General features: G+C 49.5%; 1 protein-coding gene across 4 annotated transcripts in view; it reads left to right on the forward strand.

Annotated features, from left to right (window-relative positions):
- Window positions 1-572: 572 nt before the first annotated feature.
- Window positions 573-16707, forward strand: part of emc2 (ER membrane protein complex subunit 2) — a 102189-nt gene continuing 86054 nt past the window's right edge. For 2 of the 4 annotated variants that reach the window (XM_041190469.1, XM_041190473.1), the window contains exons 1-3: window positions 604-665; window positions 4927-5128; window positions 11972-12085. In XM_041190469.1, coding sequence (XP_041046403.1) covers window positions 5059-5128; window positions 11972-12085 — 184 coding nt within the window. In that variant the 5' untranslated portion in view covers window positions 604-665; window positions 4927-5058. Of the gene's footprint in view, window positions 666-4926; window positions 5129-11971; window positions 12086-16707 lie in introns of all 4 variants that reach the window. The other 2 variants (XM_041190471.1, XM_041190472.1) reach the window with 2 other exon arrangements.

Below are 16707 nucleotides of genomic sequence, written 5' to 3' on the forward strand. Positions count from 1 at the left end.
CAGGAGAGTTGGGCCCTCCTAGTGAGCTGGGTCCTCCAGGTGAGTTGGGCTCTCCAGCTGAGTTGCGTCCTCCAGGTGAGTTGGGTCCAGATGAGTTGGGCCCACCAGATGAGTTGGGCCCACCAGGTGAGTTGGGCCCACCAGGTGAGTTGGGTCCTCCAGGTGAGTTAGTTCCAGGTGAGTTGGGTCCAGGTGAGTTGGGCCCTCCAGGTGAGTTGGGTCCAGATGAGTTGGGCCCACCAGGTGAGTTGGGCCCTCCAGGTGAGTTGGGCCCTCCAGGTGAGTTGGGTCCAGGTGAGTTGGGCCCTCCAGATGAGTTAGTTCCAGGTGAGTTGGGTCCAGGTGAGTTGGGCCCTCCAGGTGAGTTGGGTCCAGGTGAGTTGGACCCAGGTGAGTTAGGTTGACGGTTACGGATGGAATGACACGGAGCGCAGGTGGTTACATCACAATGGGCTAAATCCACCAATCGGCTGCGGGCATTCCGCTGGGCCTCCTGTCATTCAAATCGGGAGACCCGCCTACCGCTGGGACGCATGTGCGGCCCCGCCTGTCTCTGATTGGTTGGGAGCAGAATGAGGCGTGGCCAATTACGTCGACGGCCGGGTCAGGTGACCGTGAAGGCAAGATGGCGTCAGTGGCCGAAATGTTCGATGTGAGCTGGGAGGGTGAGTGAGAGAGCGGCAATCCCACAGCCAGGCCTGGGCCTGAGAGCCCCTCATACCCCGGGACAGGGAGGAGAGAGCCCACCGGGCAAGGGGAGACTGATTTATGAGGGGAGAGCAGCAGGAGAGGTGGTGACAGGAGGAGAGGGAAGACAGGAAACGGGGGAGAAGGGACGGGGGGGCGGGGCGGGGGGGGGGGAGAAGGGACAGGGGGGGCGGGGCGGGGGGGGGGGAGAAGGGACAGGGGGGGCGGGGCGGAGAAGGGCCGGGTGGCGGGGGGGGAGGTGAGAAGGGACAGGGGGGACGGGGACGGGGGGGCGGGGGGGGGTGGAGGAGAAGGGACGGGGGGGGGCGGGGGGGGGAGGAGAAGGGACGGGGGGGGCGGGGGGGGAGGAGAAGGGACGGGGGGGCGGGGGGGGGGGTGGAGGAGAAGGGACGGGGGGGCGGGGGGGGGGGTGGAGGAGAAGGGACGGGGGGGCGGGGGGGGGGTGGAGGAGAAGGGACGGGGGGGGGCGGGGGGGAGGAGAAGGGACGGGGGGGGCGGGGGGGGGTGGAGGAGAAGGGACGGGGGGGCGGGGGGGGAGGAGAAGGGACGGGGGGGCGGGGGGGGGGGGGAGGAGAAGGGACGGGGGGGGCGGGGGGGGGGAGGAGAAGGGACGGGGGGGCGGGGGGGGGTGGAGGAGAAGGGACGGGGGGGCGGGGGGGAGGAGAAGGGACGGGGGGGCGGGGGGGGGTGGAGGAGAAGGGACGGGGGGGCGGGGGGGGGTGGAGGAGAAGGGACGGGGGGGGCGGGGGGGGAGGAGAAGGGACGGGGGGGGGGGGGGGTGGAGGAGAAGGGAGGGGGGGCGGGGGGGGAGGAGAAGGGACGGGGGGGCGGGGGGGGAGGAGAAGGGACGGGGGGGCGGGGGGGAGGAGAAGGGACAGGGGGGGCGGGGGCGGGGGGGGAGGAGAAGGGACGGAGGGGCGGGGGGGAGGAGAAGGGACGGGGGGGGGGGCGGGGGACGGGGGGAGGAGAAGGGACGGGGGGGGGAGGAGAAGGGACGGGGGGGGGGGAGGAGAAGGGACGGGGGGGCCGGGGGGGAGAAGGGACGGGGGGGGGCGGGGGCGGGAGAAGGGGCGGGGGCGGGGGGGGAGAAGGGACAAGGTGAGGGAGCAGAGGGAACAAGAGGAGAGGGAAGCGAAGGGGGGCTACAGAAAGGGGGAGAGGGGGGGATGGGAAGGTGGGTGGGGAGGGACAGGAGAGAGGGAGTGGATCCTGGTTGGATATGGGGACGGGGTTGGACAAGGGGGAGTTGCTGATGGCGGAGGGGGGGAGGGATGGGTGAGGGTGTTGACAGGGAGGGACGGTGTGGCTGACGGCGAGTGAGGAAGGGGGTTTTGTCGATTGGGGGGGGTGGGAGGGTGCTGTTGGGGAGGAGGTGTTGACAGGGTAATCGGGGGAGGGGGACAGACGGAGAGGGAGAGGAGGGAAACATGAGACAGGAGGGCGGGGGTGTGACAGGAAGGAGGGAGCCGAGATGGGGGGGTGTCAGTAGATGACGAGGGGGACCAGAGACAGGGTAGAAGAAGGGTGGGAGGGGCAAGACAGAGGGGGATGGAGGCGTGATCTGGTTGATGGGGGTGATGGGGAGGGGTTGATGATGAGGGGGCAAACTGGAGGGTGATGGGGGGGGTGAATGGAAACTGGGCGGTGGGGAGTGGGGGGTGAACAGGAGGGAGGGGGCGAACAGGAGAGGGAGGGAAGGAGAGAGAGATTGAGGTCGAATGGGAGAGGGAGGGCAGGAGAAAGTGGGAGGGAGAGAGAGAGTGAAAGCGAAAGGGGGAGGGAGAGAGAGTGAGGGTGAAAGGGAGAGGGAGGGAGAGAGAGTGAGGGTGAACGGGGGAGGGAGGGAGAGTGAGGGCGAACGGGGGAGGGAGGGAGAGTGAGGGCGAACGGGGGAGGGAGGGAGAGTGAGGGCGAACGGGGGAGGGAGGGAGAGTGAGGGCGAACGGGGGAGGGGGGGAGAGTGAGGGCGAACGGGGGAGGGAGGGAGAGTGAGGGCGAACGGGGGAGGGAGGGAGAGTGAGGGCGAACGGGGGAGGGAGGGAGAGTGAGGGCGAACGGGGGAGGGAGGGAGAGAGTGAGGGCGAACGGGGGAGGGAGGGAGAGTGAGGGCGAACGGGGGAGGGAGGGAGAGTGAGGGCGAACGGGGGAGGGAGGGAGAGTGAGGGCGAACGGGGGAGGGAGGGAGAGTGAGGGCGAACGGGGGAGGGAGGGAGAGTGAGGGCGAACGGGGGAGGGAGGGAGAGTGAGGGCAAACGGGGGAGGGAGGGAGAGTGAGGGCAAACAGGAGAGGGAGGGAGAGAGAGAGTGAGGGCAAACGGGAGAGGGAGGGAGAGAGAGAGTGGGGGCGAACGGGGGAGGGAGGGAGAGAGAGAGTGGGGACGAACGGGAGAGGGAGGGAGAGAGAGAGTGGGGACGAACGGGAGAGGGAGGGAGAGAGAGTGGGGGCAAACGGGAGAGTGAGGGAAGGAGAGAGTGGGGACGGACGGGAGAGGGAGGGAGAGAGAGAGTGGGGACGGACGGGAGAGGGAGGGAAAGAGAGAGTGGGGACGGACGGGAGAGGGAGGGAGAGAGAGAGTGGGGACGGACGGGAGAGGGAGGGAGAGAGAGAGTGGGGACGGACGGGAGAGGGAGGGAGAGAGAGAGTGGGGACGGACGGGAGAGGGAGGGAGAGAGAGAGTGGGGACGGACGGGAGAGGGAGGGAGAGAGAGAGTGGGGACGGACGGGAGAGGGAGGGAGAGAGAGAGTGGGGACGGACGGGGGAGAGAGAGAGTGGGGGCGAATGGGAGAGGGAGGGAGGGAGAGAGAGAGAGTGGGGACGAACAGGAGAGGGAGGGAGAGAGAAAGTGGGGACGAACGGGGGAGAGAGAGTGGGGGCGAACGGAAGAGGGAGGGAGGGAGAAAGTGGGGACGAACGGGGGAGAGAGAGAGTGGGGGCGAACGGGAGAGGGAGGGAGAGAGAGAGTGGGGAATAACGGGGAGGGAGAGAGTGGGGGCGAACGGGAGAGGGAGAGAGTGGGGGCGAACGGGAGAGGGAGGGAGAGAGAGAGTGGGGACGAACGGCGAGAGAGAGAGTGGGGGCGAACGGGAGAGGGAGAGAGAGTGGGTGCGAACGGGGGAGGGAGGGAGAGAGAGAGAGTGGGGACGAACGGGGGAGAGAAAGAGTGGGTGCGAACGGGAGAGGGAGGGAGAGAGAGAGAGAGAGTGGGGACGAACGGGGAGAGAGAGAGTGGGGGCGAACGGGAGAGGGAGAGAGAGTGGGGGCGAACGGGAGAGGTGGGGGACGGGGGTGTGGGAGTGGGGATGGGGGTGGATGGAACAGGGGAGGGGGGACGTGGGAGGGAGAGGAGGGGAGGCGGGAGGGCGATGGAGACAGGAATGAGGGAGTCCAAGGGTGACAGGAATGTGGGAGATGAGAGGGGGACGGGGGGGATGCAGACATGGGAGCGGGGCAGGAGAAGTGGGAGGGGTGACAGGAGAGGGGTTTGGACAAGGAGACGAGGGGGAGGTTGCTGATAGTGGGGATGATGTTGCTGACAGATGGGGCAAGGTGCTGACGGGGGTGAGGTGCAGGGATGCGGGGGGGTGACAGGGAGGGACGGAGTGGCTGACGGGGAGGGGGAAAAGGGGCAGTCATGTAAAGGGGGGGTTGATTGGAGGCGGGTGGAGATGAGAGGGGTCTGTAGGGGTGAAGAGGTGTTGATGGGGTAATTGGAGGAGGGGGGCAAAGAGGGAGAAGGGAGACGCCAGACGGGAGGGCGGGGATGTGATGGGAATGAGGGAGCCGAGATGGGGGTGTCAGTAGATGAGGGGCAACAGGAGACGGGAGGGGGAACAAGAGTGGGAGGGGTGGTGGCGTGAGCTAGGGAAGAGGGCTGATGGAGGTGATGAGGAGGGGGGCAAACGGGAGGGGAGTGATGGGGAGGGCAGGCAAAGGGGAGGGAGGGGGGCGACGGGGTGGGTGGGTGATGGGGAGAGGGGGGTGCAAACGGGAAGGGGATGAGGGGGAGGAAGAGTAATGCTGGTGGGAAACAGGCCCACAGCTCAGCTGTCAAGAGGCACAGCAGAACAAAGTATGGCACATGCTGGAAACCTGGAACTAAAGCAGAAAATGCTGCAAATACTCAGCATGTCAAGTCGCATCTGTAGAGAGCGAAAGTTAACATTTCAGGTCGAAACTTTCCATCTGAACAGAATGTTGCTCTCTTTCTTTCTCCAAGGCTGCTGCTCCAAGGACTCTCAGGAGGTTGGGTAGGGGAGAGTGGAATGCATGGTTCAAAGGTGTGCGGCAGTGACAAGTGGGAAGTGGGCAAGGGCTGCAGTAGCTGAAGGATGGCCTTCTGTTGGGATGGATGATGAGGTTCTCTGATTGGAGGAGCAGAGGTTACAGGCCTGCTCATACAGTGGGACCTGTGCACCCAGGTATGAGATGCTATTGAAATTAGGGTGAGGGGTTTGGGTGGGTTGGGAGGAGGGGTTAACAAACAAGGATGGCTTGTAAAGGAACACCACAATGCAGAATTCCGGTTTAATATGTTTATTTTAGAACAGGGAAGGTTTCAGCTCTTGAGGTGTACATAACATAAATAGGAACAGGAGTGGACCTTTTGGCCCCTCGTGCTGCTCTGCCATTCCATTTGATCTTAGTTGATCACCTGCCTCAACTTTGCTTTCCCACTGCTCCTCATATCCCTTTGATTTCCTGAGAGACCAGAAATCTGGCTATCTCAACTTTAAATATATTCAATGATGCAGCATCCACAACCCTTTGGGGTCAAGCATTCCAAAGATTCACAACCCTTCTGAATGAAGAATCTTTTCTTGTCTTGGCCCTAAATGGCTGACCCTTTATCCTGATACTGCCCTCTGCTTCCTCTGCCTGGGGTGGTTCACAAAAAAATGTCTCTGTGTCTACTTTGTGAAGCCCCCTCACAATCTTGTGTGCAAAGTAAGGTTTTAGTAGTGGGTGGGTGGGTGGGTGGTTGTGTGTGTGTGTGTGTGTGTGTGTGTGTGTGTGTGTGTGTGTGTGTGTGTGTGTGTGTGTGTGTGTGTGTGTGTGTGTGTGTGTGTGTGTGTGTGTGTGTGTGTGTGTGTGTGTGTGTGGGGGGGGGGGGGGGGGGGGGGGGCAAAAGAGAGAGAGAGTTAGCAAAGTGGGCAATTTTCTTGGAGGACAAAACAACAGCCATGTTGCTGACAAGTGAGCTTCTGTCCTTGGGGCAAAATGTTGAACTCAGTTGAGTAGATCAGCAAGCTTGTGCACTGCCTGGACCAGCAAGTGTTGGGGGTTGTGCACAGATGGCAAGGGCAGACATTTAATGAATCAGATAGTCCAACAACTTCATGCCCTGAAATCAGGTGGATGTAGTAGATCCCATGACTACCTGAGAGAAGAGCAGGGGTCACCTGGTCACCTGCCCAATAGTTATTCCTCAGCAAGTATCAAGTTATCTGCTCATTGATTTAGCTGCTGTTTGTTGGGATCTTGCTACGTACCAATTGGCTGATGCATTTCTTACATTGAAGAATTACATTGATATGGCGAAAGTGCTTTGGCTGCAAAGTGCTCCTGAGATTGTGAAAGTTGCTATATGGATGCAAGATTTTTCTTGAAAACATGAAAGACAGATTTGCATTTCTGTAGTGCCTTTCACAGTCACAGGACAGCACTTTACAGTCAATGAAGTACTTTTTAAAGTTCAGTCACTTTTGTAATGTAGGTAACGTGGCAGACAGTTAGTGCACAGCAGGATCATGGAAACAGCAATGTGATAATGACCCAGGTAATCTGTTTCTGTGATGTTGATTGAGGGTAAATATTGACGAGGACACCACTGTTCTAGAGATAAGTGCCGTAGGATCTTTCCACCTGAGCAGGCAGATGGGGCCTTGGTTTACCATCTCATGCAAAAGATGACTCCTCTGACAATGCAGCACCTCCTCGCCGCTGCATTGGGGCATCAGCCCTGATGTGTGCTCAAGTGACTTGAGTAGGACACCGATCATAATAAAAAATGAAGTATCAAAACCATTTGCTGTTTGCTTATTGGGAAGTTGCTGCTGCTTAATGTCCTCTAATGAAGTGTTTTTACTGTGAATGATACACAAGGCACATTAGAACTGTAGATGCTCACATTTGTGATGCCCATTGCATGGAGTGAGCTGACACTGGGAACTTCTACAGACTCATCAGTGTGGGTTCAAGATACATCTGCCTGGCCCTCATTCCTGCAGATTGAATGTGTCAGTCCACTGTACTGTATAAATAATCCCAGGACAATATTGGGGTTGGTGTGAAATTTCCTTACTTTCTCCACTTGAGCTAAAAGATAAGCAGTAGTTTTTTTTTAGCTATTGAGTCACATGCTATATATTGGTGGTTACACCTGCTCCTGGTGCAATGGGAGTAATGAATGAAAGAGCATCACATTTTTGTGTTGGTTTAAAGGTGACTTAGTTCTGTGTTTGCCTTGGTACGGATGCATTTACAACTGGCAAGTCACCTGATAGCTACTGACTGTTGGTTAAGTAACACAGAGTGCTTACTGATATTTGTACCATAGATAGGACATCATCTTCCCAATGGAAGCATATTCAACCTATAGAAACAAATACATTGCTGTACAATATGATAAAAACAAAAAACTGTGGATGCTGGAAATCCAAAACAAAAACAGAATTACCTGGAAAAACTCAGCAGGTCTGGCAACATCGGCGGAGAAGAGAAGAATTGACGTTTCGAGTCCTCATGACCCTTCGACAGAACTGGTTGAATCCAAGGAAAGGGGTGAAATATAAGCTGGTTAAGGTGGGGGGTGAGAGAGAGAGAGAAATGGAGGGGGGTGGTGTGGTTGTAGGGACAAGCAAGCAGTGACAGGAGCAGATAATCAAAAGATGTCACAGACATCTTTTGTCTGTGACATCTTTTGATTATCTGCTCCTATCACTGCTTGCTTGTCCCTACAACCACATACCCCCCTCCACTTCTCTTTCCCCCTGCCCCCACATTAAACCAGCTTATATTTCACCCCTCTCCTTGGATTCAACCAGTTCTGCTGAAGGGTCATGAGGACTCGAAACGTCAACTCTTTTCTTCTCCGCCGATACTGCCAGACCTGCTGAGTTTCTCCAGGCAATTCTGACATTGCTGTACAACCTCAATATGCATGTTGAGTTCAATCCACCCTCCACAAATTTCATAGACAGCTGTGTTTCACTATCCCAACAGTGGGATGAATAATTAGAGTTGATTTTCTGGAATGCAGGGCCGAGTCATGGAATGGGAATGGGCTCCAGTAATTCAGCTTGATGCGCCACCATTTTACTGAGCGGTGCTATGCCGGACAGCTGTCACTCCCGCTGAGGGAGATGAGCTTGGAGTGAGTCCGTGTGCAAGGTGGAGGATGGGGTGGTTGTCAGAGCTGAGGTTGACTGGCTTGCAATCATGAGCGGCAAGCCCCTCTCTACCACCATATACCCAATGCAGAGATACCGGGGGTGACTGTCGAGTCCTGGTTATTGCATGCATTGAAACGAGATAACTCAAAAGTTGCTTAGTGATGCCCTGGAATGCCAATCTGTAAACAATGAGGAAACCTGCAAAAAAAAATCTTTATTTTCTCGTTCTTTTTAATGTTGACTTTATTTCTCATAATGAGTGTCACTTTTTTAAAAAATATTTGCTCGTGGGCGCCACTGGCTAGCATTTATTGCCCATCCCTAATTGCCCTTGTTCAGGGGGCATTTTTAAGAAGCAACCATATTGTTGTGGGTCTGGAGTCACATGTAGGCCAGACCAGGTAAGGACGATAGATTTCCTTCCCTAAAGGGGCATTAGTGAACCAGATGGGTTTTTATAACAATGGTCATCATTTGACTTTTAATTCCAGATATTTATTGACTTCACATTCCACCGTCTGCTGTGGTGGGATTTGAACCCGGTCCTCCAGAGCATTATCGTGGGTCTCTAGATTACCAGTCCAGTGGCAATACCATTACACCACTGCCTCCCCTATTTAAAGTCAACCACGTTGGTGTGGGATTGATGTCACATGTAGGACAGACTGGATAAGGGTGACAGGCTTCCTTTCCTAAAGGGTGTTAGTGAATGCAAACTGGGCAAACCTTTAAGACACACACAGCCTCTGAGGGACATGAGAGATGGTGGGGTGGGGGGGCTCTGACCACCACTCTCGCCCTTCAGTTAGTGATTGATGGACGGTTAAAGGTGAAATGAATGACAGTGGGGGGGAAGGCTTGGGATTTGAGCAGGTGATTTGAAGGGGTGTAGGGTGGTAGGAAGAGTTGTTTGAAAGGTGAGGGATGTGACGGGATTTGGTGGCTTTGCAGAGGAAGCAGGTGTGATTGAGAGGGAGGATATGAAGGCTACATTATCCCTGCATCGCCACCCAACAGGCAGCCTGTGACAGTGCCTGGCTCCTCTCGACTACACATTGCTACCTTCAAAATGTGCAGGAAGGACAGAGAGAGAAGCAGAAAGGGTTGGAGAACTAGAAGCAACAATACAGTAATGTGCATATATATATATAAATATATATATATATATATCACCATTAAAACACCACAGGAGCGATGTGTTGAGAGGTCTACCAGTATATTCTCTTAAAAATATATATATTTACAAATAGAACCATATGAAAAATCCAATTTTGGGTGAGAAGTCACAAAATTTACCTATCCCAGTTTTTGGTAAATGCAGCAGATTTCCACTGACATAAACTCGCCGCTCTCAGGACTGTTGTTTGCCTCTGCTTTGTTACCAGAGGCTTTATCCTTCTTTAAGGTCTTAGATGGAAGGAGGCCATTTCGCTCATCATGTTTGTGCTAGCTCCACCTCACCCCCCCCCCTCAAGTATTTGTCCAATCCCTCCTTGAAAGTTACTATTGAATCTGCTTCCACTGCCCTTTCCGACAGTGCATTCTCAGATCACAACATCTTGCTGCAATGACTTTGTGTGGCCCATGAGCTCAGTTGCCCCTCATTGCTGTTACTTTTTCTGCCCTTTAGTGACGCACATCTCTGATCGCAGCCTGTCCACGCACATTTGATCTCTGGTGGAGGAAGATTCACAACCTGTGTAGGGCCCCAGGCAGGACTGAGAAGACTGAAAATTCAGTGGGCAGGCAGTGTGAAACTGGCAGATCAGTGTCAGCGAGCTGGAGCCTTGACACTGGGGAAGTAAATAAACCAAAGAGCACCAGGGTGCAAGAAGGAGACGAAGACTTACGGAAATTAGAGACATAAGACAAAGTGAGGACGACCAGTTGGGTGTGGCTGGAGCATGGAGGGTAGAAGAATCTTGAGTAAAAATAAACGTTTTTAAGCAAAACGGCATGGGTTGGTCCTGTAATTATTTTTTTAAAGACTCATCTGTAAGTTACTGCAAATGCTCTTGTAGAGAACATATATGGAATATACAGCACAGGAAACAGGCCATTTGGCCCAACCAGCCCATGCTGGATTTTAGGCTCCATTCAAGCCTATCAAGATTTCTAGTCCGTGGATATTCACCACAGGTATTGGAAGCTGAATGAGGTATCCTTTTATTATTGCCAGGCTTGGGAGTGACTGGAGGACATGGAGGCCTTAAAACAGGATCAGTAAGCAGGTGAGAAAGGGTTTATGGTTTGGGACTTGCAAGGTTGGCTGAAATAAAACAACACATTGCATTTAATTATATAGCACCTTAAGCATTATGAAATGTCCCACGGTGTTTCACAGAAATTTGGCACCAAGCCACATTAGGAAGTATTAGAATTGTGACCAAAAGTTTAATTGTATTAAAGGAGGAAGGGTGGAGATGCAGAAAGGTTTAGGGAGGGAATTCTAGAGCTTAAGGCCTAGGCAACTGAAGGCACAGCTGCCAGTGATGGAGTGAAGAAACCTGAGGGTGCTCAAGAGGCCAGGATTGAAGGGATGAATTCTGGAAGGGAGGTTTGGGAAGCACAGGAGGGACAGTCAATGTTCAAATGAAACCTGGAACACTCAGAACATTCTACTCTAATTGGGGGGAAAAAATCATTCTGCTTAACCTGTTGCCCCTTTGATTCTAGTTTTATAACTAATCTCTCCCTTCTGTGCTTTCTTTGGAAAGTAACTTTAAAACCCATTACCTGCTTTCTTTGTCCTTTCTTGTGGTGCTGTCCTCCATTTTGGAAGTAAGAGCGAGAAGGGCTGAAGCAAGCCTTGCAGGCCAGATTTTGAAAGCCTAATATAAAGATCAATCACAGATAAGACTAGGCCTGCCTTGACCATTTTCGTGTGAAGCAAGGTGAATTCCTGGTGGACTCAGCTACCCATTGGCAGTGTCCAGATCAGCTTGTGCTGGAAGCTGTAATTGTTTCTGCAATCTTCTCATCAATACCCCGAGTTGTAGCTCAATACTCACTCCAACAATTTCTGTCTGAAGATCTACCGTGATTCCATTACTCGTAATTTTTTATATTATTGCAAAGCACATTATTATAAGCTATTCTTTTTTATGAGTTTGAACATTCTGTAAAAGCTAAAAATTATTTATTAGGATGCCTATGGATTCTGCTAGAATATGACCTTGATGGAATGTTGTACCTGTTTGCACCAAGCCAAACACTTGTTGGATTGAAGTTTAGACAATGGATGCCAGGCAAAAGGTTTCTTATAGATCTGGCACAAATGAAGCTATTAATCTCTTACTCTCGTGTAAGATACAATGCATTAAAAGAAAGAATTACATTTCTATAGTTCTTCTCATGACACTAAAGTGCATTACAGCCAATGAAGTATTTTTGAATTTTAGTTCCTGCTGTACTATAGGAAGCATAGCAGCCAAATGTTTTACAGCAGACCCCCACAAACAACAATGAGATAATCAACAATCTGTTTTAGTGATGTTGATTAGGAGATAAATATTGGCCATGACACAAGGGAGAATTCCTCTGCTCCTCTAAACAGTGCCACGGAATGTTTAGCATCCACCTGAGGGAACAGACTGAACCTTGGCATAAAGTCTCATTTGTTCTCAACCTGTGAAATGTGGCAGCATCATCTTTTAGAGGAACTTATTCAAGTCAAATTTGCAACTTGACATTCCTTGTGTCGTATGTGCATGAATTATTATTTTTATGAAAAACTACAGCATGAAGAAAATCGTCATCCTCATATTTCACACATTTTCAGATCCCCAAACATCCTGGTTATAATAGTTTTATGCATGAAATAAATTTCTTCCTTTGCTATTTAACTCAAAAGTCTTTATGATTTTTCAGACATGCGCGACAAGCTGAGGAAATGGCGAGATGAAAACTACCGTAACAGTGAGCAGATAGTGGAAGTTGGAGAAGAGCTAATAAATGACTATGCATCAAAACTTGGAGATGACAGTGAGTATGGAATTACAGAATGGAGGATAGGAATCATGCTTCCCTGATTTCAATGGTGGCACTCATTCTGAACTTAACGAGTAAATTACATTGGTACTAAAAAGACTGATTCTTCTCTAGCTTGACGGTATGCTTGCTGTACGTCTGCTTCGTGACCAGTATTTCATACCACATAAAGTGGCTGTACTTGAAACTGCTGAACTCTGGTTGCAGATCTGTACTGAAAAATCAACTTTTAAAAAGGTTAAATTTCTGTATTTATTGACTGACCATTTTCATGACATAACTTCAATCGTGTGTTCATAACTATGAATGGTATTGATGGAGGTTTCCAGTGGTAGGAGGCTTGATAACTCAGGACTACCAATTTAAGGTCAGTGGCAAAAGGACCAGAGGGGAGATGTGAGTTGTGATTGGGCTGACAAATCTCTGGGTCCGGATGGACTTCACCCTCAGGTCTTGAAAGAAGTGGCTAGTGAGTTAGTTGATGCACTGGTTTTAATTTTCCAAAATTCCCTAGATTCAAAGAAGGTTCCATTAGATTGGAAAATAGTAAATATAACTCCTTTATCAAAAAGGGAGGGAGACAGAAAGGAAACTATAGGCCAGTTAGCCTAACATCTGTCATGGGGAAAATGTTAGAAGCTATTATTAAATATGTTATAGCAGGGCATTTAGAAAAATTCAAGGCAATCGGGCAGAGTCAACATGGTTTTTTTAAAAGGGTAAACATGTTTAACCTCTTTATTGGAGTTCTTTAAAGGAGCCACATGCTGTGGAACCGGTGGATGTATTGTACTTAGATTTCCAGAAGTCATTTGATTAAGTGCCACATCAAAATTATTGCAGAAAATAAAAGCTCATGATGTGGGGGTAACATATTGACATGGATAGAAGATTGGCTAGCTAACAGGAACCAGAGAGTTGGCATAAATTGATCTTTTTCCTGGTTGACACAATGTGGTGAATAATGTGCCACAGGGATCAGTGCTGGGGCTTCAACCTTTTACAATTTATATAAATGACTTGTATGAAGGGACCAAAGGAATGGTTGTTAAATTTGCTGACAACATAGAGATAGGTAGGAAAGTAAATCGTGAAGAGGACATAAGGAGGCTACAAAGTGACTTAGATACGTTAAGTGAGTGGGCAAAGATCTGGCAAATGGAGTATAATGTGTGCAATTGTGAAATCATTCATTTTCAGGAAGAATAAAAAAGAAGCTTATTATCTAAATGGTGAAAGATCGCAGAGCGCTGAGATTCAGAGGGATCTGGGTGTCCTAGTGCATGTATCACAAAAGGTTAGTATGCAGGCACAGCAGGTAAATAGGAAAGCTAATAGAAAGTTATCATTTATAGAGGGGAATTGATTACAAAAGTAGGGAGGTTATGCTTCAGTTGTACAGGGCATTGGTGAGACCACATCTGGAGTATTGTGTACAGTACTGGTCTCCTTATTTAAAGAAAGATGTAAATGCATTAGAAGCAGTTCAGAGAAGGTTTACTAGACTAATACCAGGAGTGGGTGGGTTGTCTTATGATTAAAGCCTGGACAGGTTAGGCTTGTGTCCACTGAAATTTAGAAGAGTAAGAGGCTACTTAATTGAAACATATAAGATCCTGAAGGGTTTTGACAGGATGGATGTGGAGAGGATGTTTCCTCTTGTAGGAGAATCTAGAATTAGGGATCAATGTTTAAAAATAAGGGGTCGCTCATTCAAGACAGAGATGAGGAGAAATATTTTCTCTGAGGGTTATGAGCCTTTGGAACTCATCCTCAAAAAGCAGTCTTTGAATATTTTTAAGGCAGAGCTAGATAGATTATTGACAAACAAGGGGGTGAAAGGTTATCGGGTAGGCAGGAATGAGGGGTTCAGGTTACATTCAGATCAGCCATCATCTTATTGAATGGTGGAGCAGGCTCGAGGGGCCAAGTGGCCTTCTCCTGCTCCTAATTCTTATGTTCATATGGAATGTGCTGCCTGAATCTCAGTGCTCCGCGATCTCTCACCATTTAGATAAAAGCTTCTTTTTTATTCTTCCTGAAAAATGAATGATTTCACATTTGCCCACATTATACTCCATTTGCCAGATCTGCGGTGGAAGCAGATTTAGAATAACTTTCTGCCTCAACTACTCCATGCGGAAGCAAGCTCCATTCTCATCACCCTCTGCATAAATAAGTTTTTCCTGAAACTATTGTTGGATTTATTATTGACTATCTTATATTGCTAGCCCCTACTTATGGACTCTCCCATTAGTGGAAATGACTTCTCTGCATCTTCCTCAGGTGAAGTCTTCAGTTAGATTCACTGTTTTGTCAAAATTGAACATTTCGTTTTTAGCATAACTCTCATGCCATCAACATTCCTGTTCCTGTCTTGGTCTCTGGGGTTTGAGGGTGCTTTAATCTACTTGACTGTGATTTCACACACTCTAAGTTTCACTCATGTTGATCATGAATTTTAAAAAAACATTTGGGCAGAAACCAGAGTTAGTCACAAAGTAAATAAAGAACTCAGGAAGATTATATTGTTGAGATGTACTTAGCACTCCGGATACTTTGACTTGTGCCAAGGTGGTAGTGGTCCCATTGAGCAGTGATGCACCGGGTCCATCTTTGCCATTGTCAGATTCTCTTTCTGGATCATTAATGTGTTTCTTAAAAGTATATATATTTTTTTTACCCCTGTGGTTCTGTTTCATCCCAGAATGTGTTACTTACCTAAAATACAAGCAAAATACTGCAGATGCTGGAAATCTGAAAGCAAAACAGAAAATGCTAGAAAAACTCAGGTCTGGCAGCATCTATGGAGAGAGAACATTTTGAGTCCAATATGACTGAAGAAGAGTCACATTGGACTCAGAACATTAACTTTTGTTACTCTCTCCACAGTGCTGCCAGATCTGCTGAGTTTTTCCAGCATTTTCTGTGTTACTAACCTTCCCTCAATGACAACTTGCAATCACAAAGCACCCTTAACATGGTAAAGTGTCCTAAGGTGCTTTACAGGAGAATTATTAAACAAAATTTAACACTGAGCCACATACGGAGATGGTAGGACAAATTACCAAAAGTTTAGTCAGAGGTAGTTTTAAAGGATTGTCTTCAAGGAGCAGAGAGGGAGGCAGATAGGTTGAGGGAATTCCAGAGCTAAGAGCCCTGGCAGCCGAAGGCTATGCCGATGATGGTGGAATGATTAAAATTGGGTGTGCAGGAATTAGAAGAGTGCAAAAACTTGGTGGATTGTGCAGCTGGAGATGGTTGCAGAGATAAGGATGGACTTTCTGTCTGCAAAGAACAGGGCCCTGTGTATTAATATATGTAACTTCCAGTATACGCAAATGCTCTTTGCAGACAGAAAGAACATGTACACACATTGCTCCTGTTTCAGCTAAACAAATTAAGTGACAGCCATTTGCTGACTCACTCCTCAGGGCAATGCCTTGACCAATCAGGGTCAAGCTGCCTTGTTTAAATTTCAGTCGATGCTTGGCAGTTAACTGTCAGTCACCATCAGTAGTGCATTCTCCATAGCAATGCCACTTGCCAACCAAACAGCACTCTCTTCACATACAGTATAAATAATTGTTTTCCCCCTTATATTGGTATTCTTGCAAGTGTCCTGATGAGTGCAAGACGATGAAAAAGCTTAGACATGCCTCTTTTTTTTCAGCAATATTAAAGCTCTGTACTACCAAACTACTAAATTCCCTAAATTGACCTCTGGGGTGGGAGAAGCTGATGGTTTTGGGTGCCCCAGGAGACTGTGTGTCTGTTGAGGGCATGCTCGGTTCTGCTGGCAATGTACTTTGCAATGGGACTTGTCAGCAGGACTGGCTGACCATCATCCTCTGGCATTTTAAAAATGTTTGAAAAGGAAAATTAAAGAAAGACTTGCATTTCTACGGAGTCTTTCAAGACTCCAGGTTGTCCCAAAACACTTTACAATCAACAAGGTACTTTAGAAATGTAGTCACTGTTGTAGGAAACACAGTAACCAATTTGCACGTAGCAAGCTGCCACCAACAGCAGTGTGATAAAGGCAAGATCATGTGTTTTGTTTTAGTGTTGTTGGTTGAGGGATAAATATCGGTCCAGACATTGAGGGAAAGTACCCTGCTCTTAAAATATTTGCCATTAAATCCTTTCATGAGAGAGCAGACAGGCCTCTGTTTAACACCTTCTCCGAAAAATGGCTAGAAATGCAGTAATTGAGGGCATACAATGTGATGGTGAACATTAACCAACAATTAATGACCAGTTGTGTAGGAGAATGTTCTTATTGGCTATAGTTTTTCCTTTCTTATTTGATGTGGATAAAATGCAGGAAATTAAAAAATGTGCATTAGCTGAAGTCTGAACTGTGAACTTCCACATTTTTAAAAAAGTTTTCAGCTACGACCCACAGGAAATCCCTGGAAGAGGAAATTCCTTTGCATAATTACATTACCTCATCATCTGGAGCTTAATTTCAGGCTTATAGTCCTTTATAGATGAAATAATTGTTTTCTAATGATTTTCATGTCTACATGAGCAGGCTAAACATCTGGAAGCCAATTTTCTTTTTGGATCTACGGGATGACAATACTTTATAGCACCACAATTAAATTAAACGA

Source organism: Carcharodon carcharias, chromosome 6 (assembly GCF_017639515.1).
Source record: "Carcharodon carcharias isolate sCarCar2 chromosome 6, sCarCar2.pri, whole genome shotgun sequence".
NCBI lineage: Eukaryota > Metazoa > Chordata > Chondrichthyes > Lamniformes > Lamnidae > Carcharodon > Carcharodon carcharias.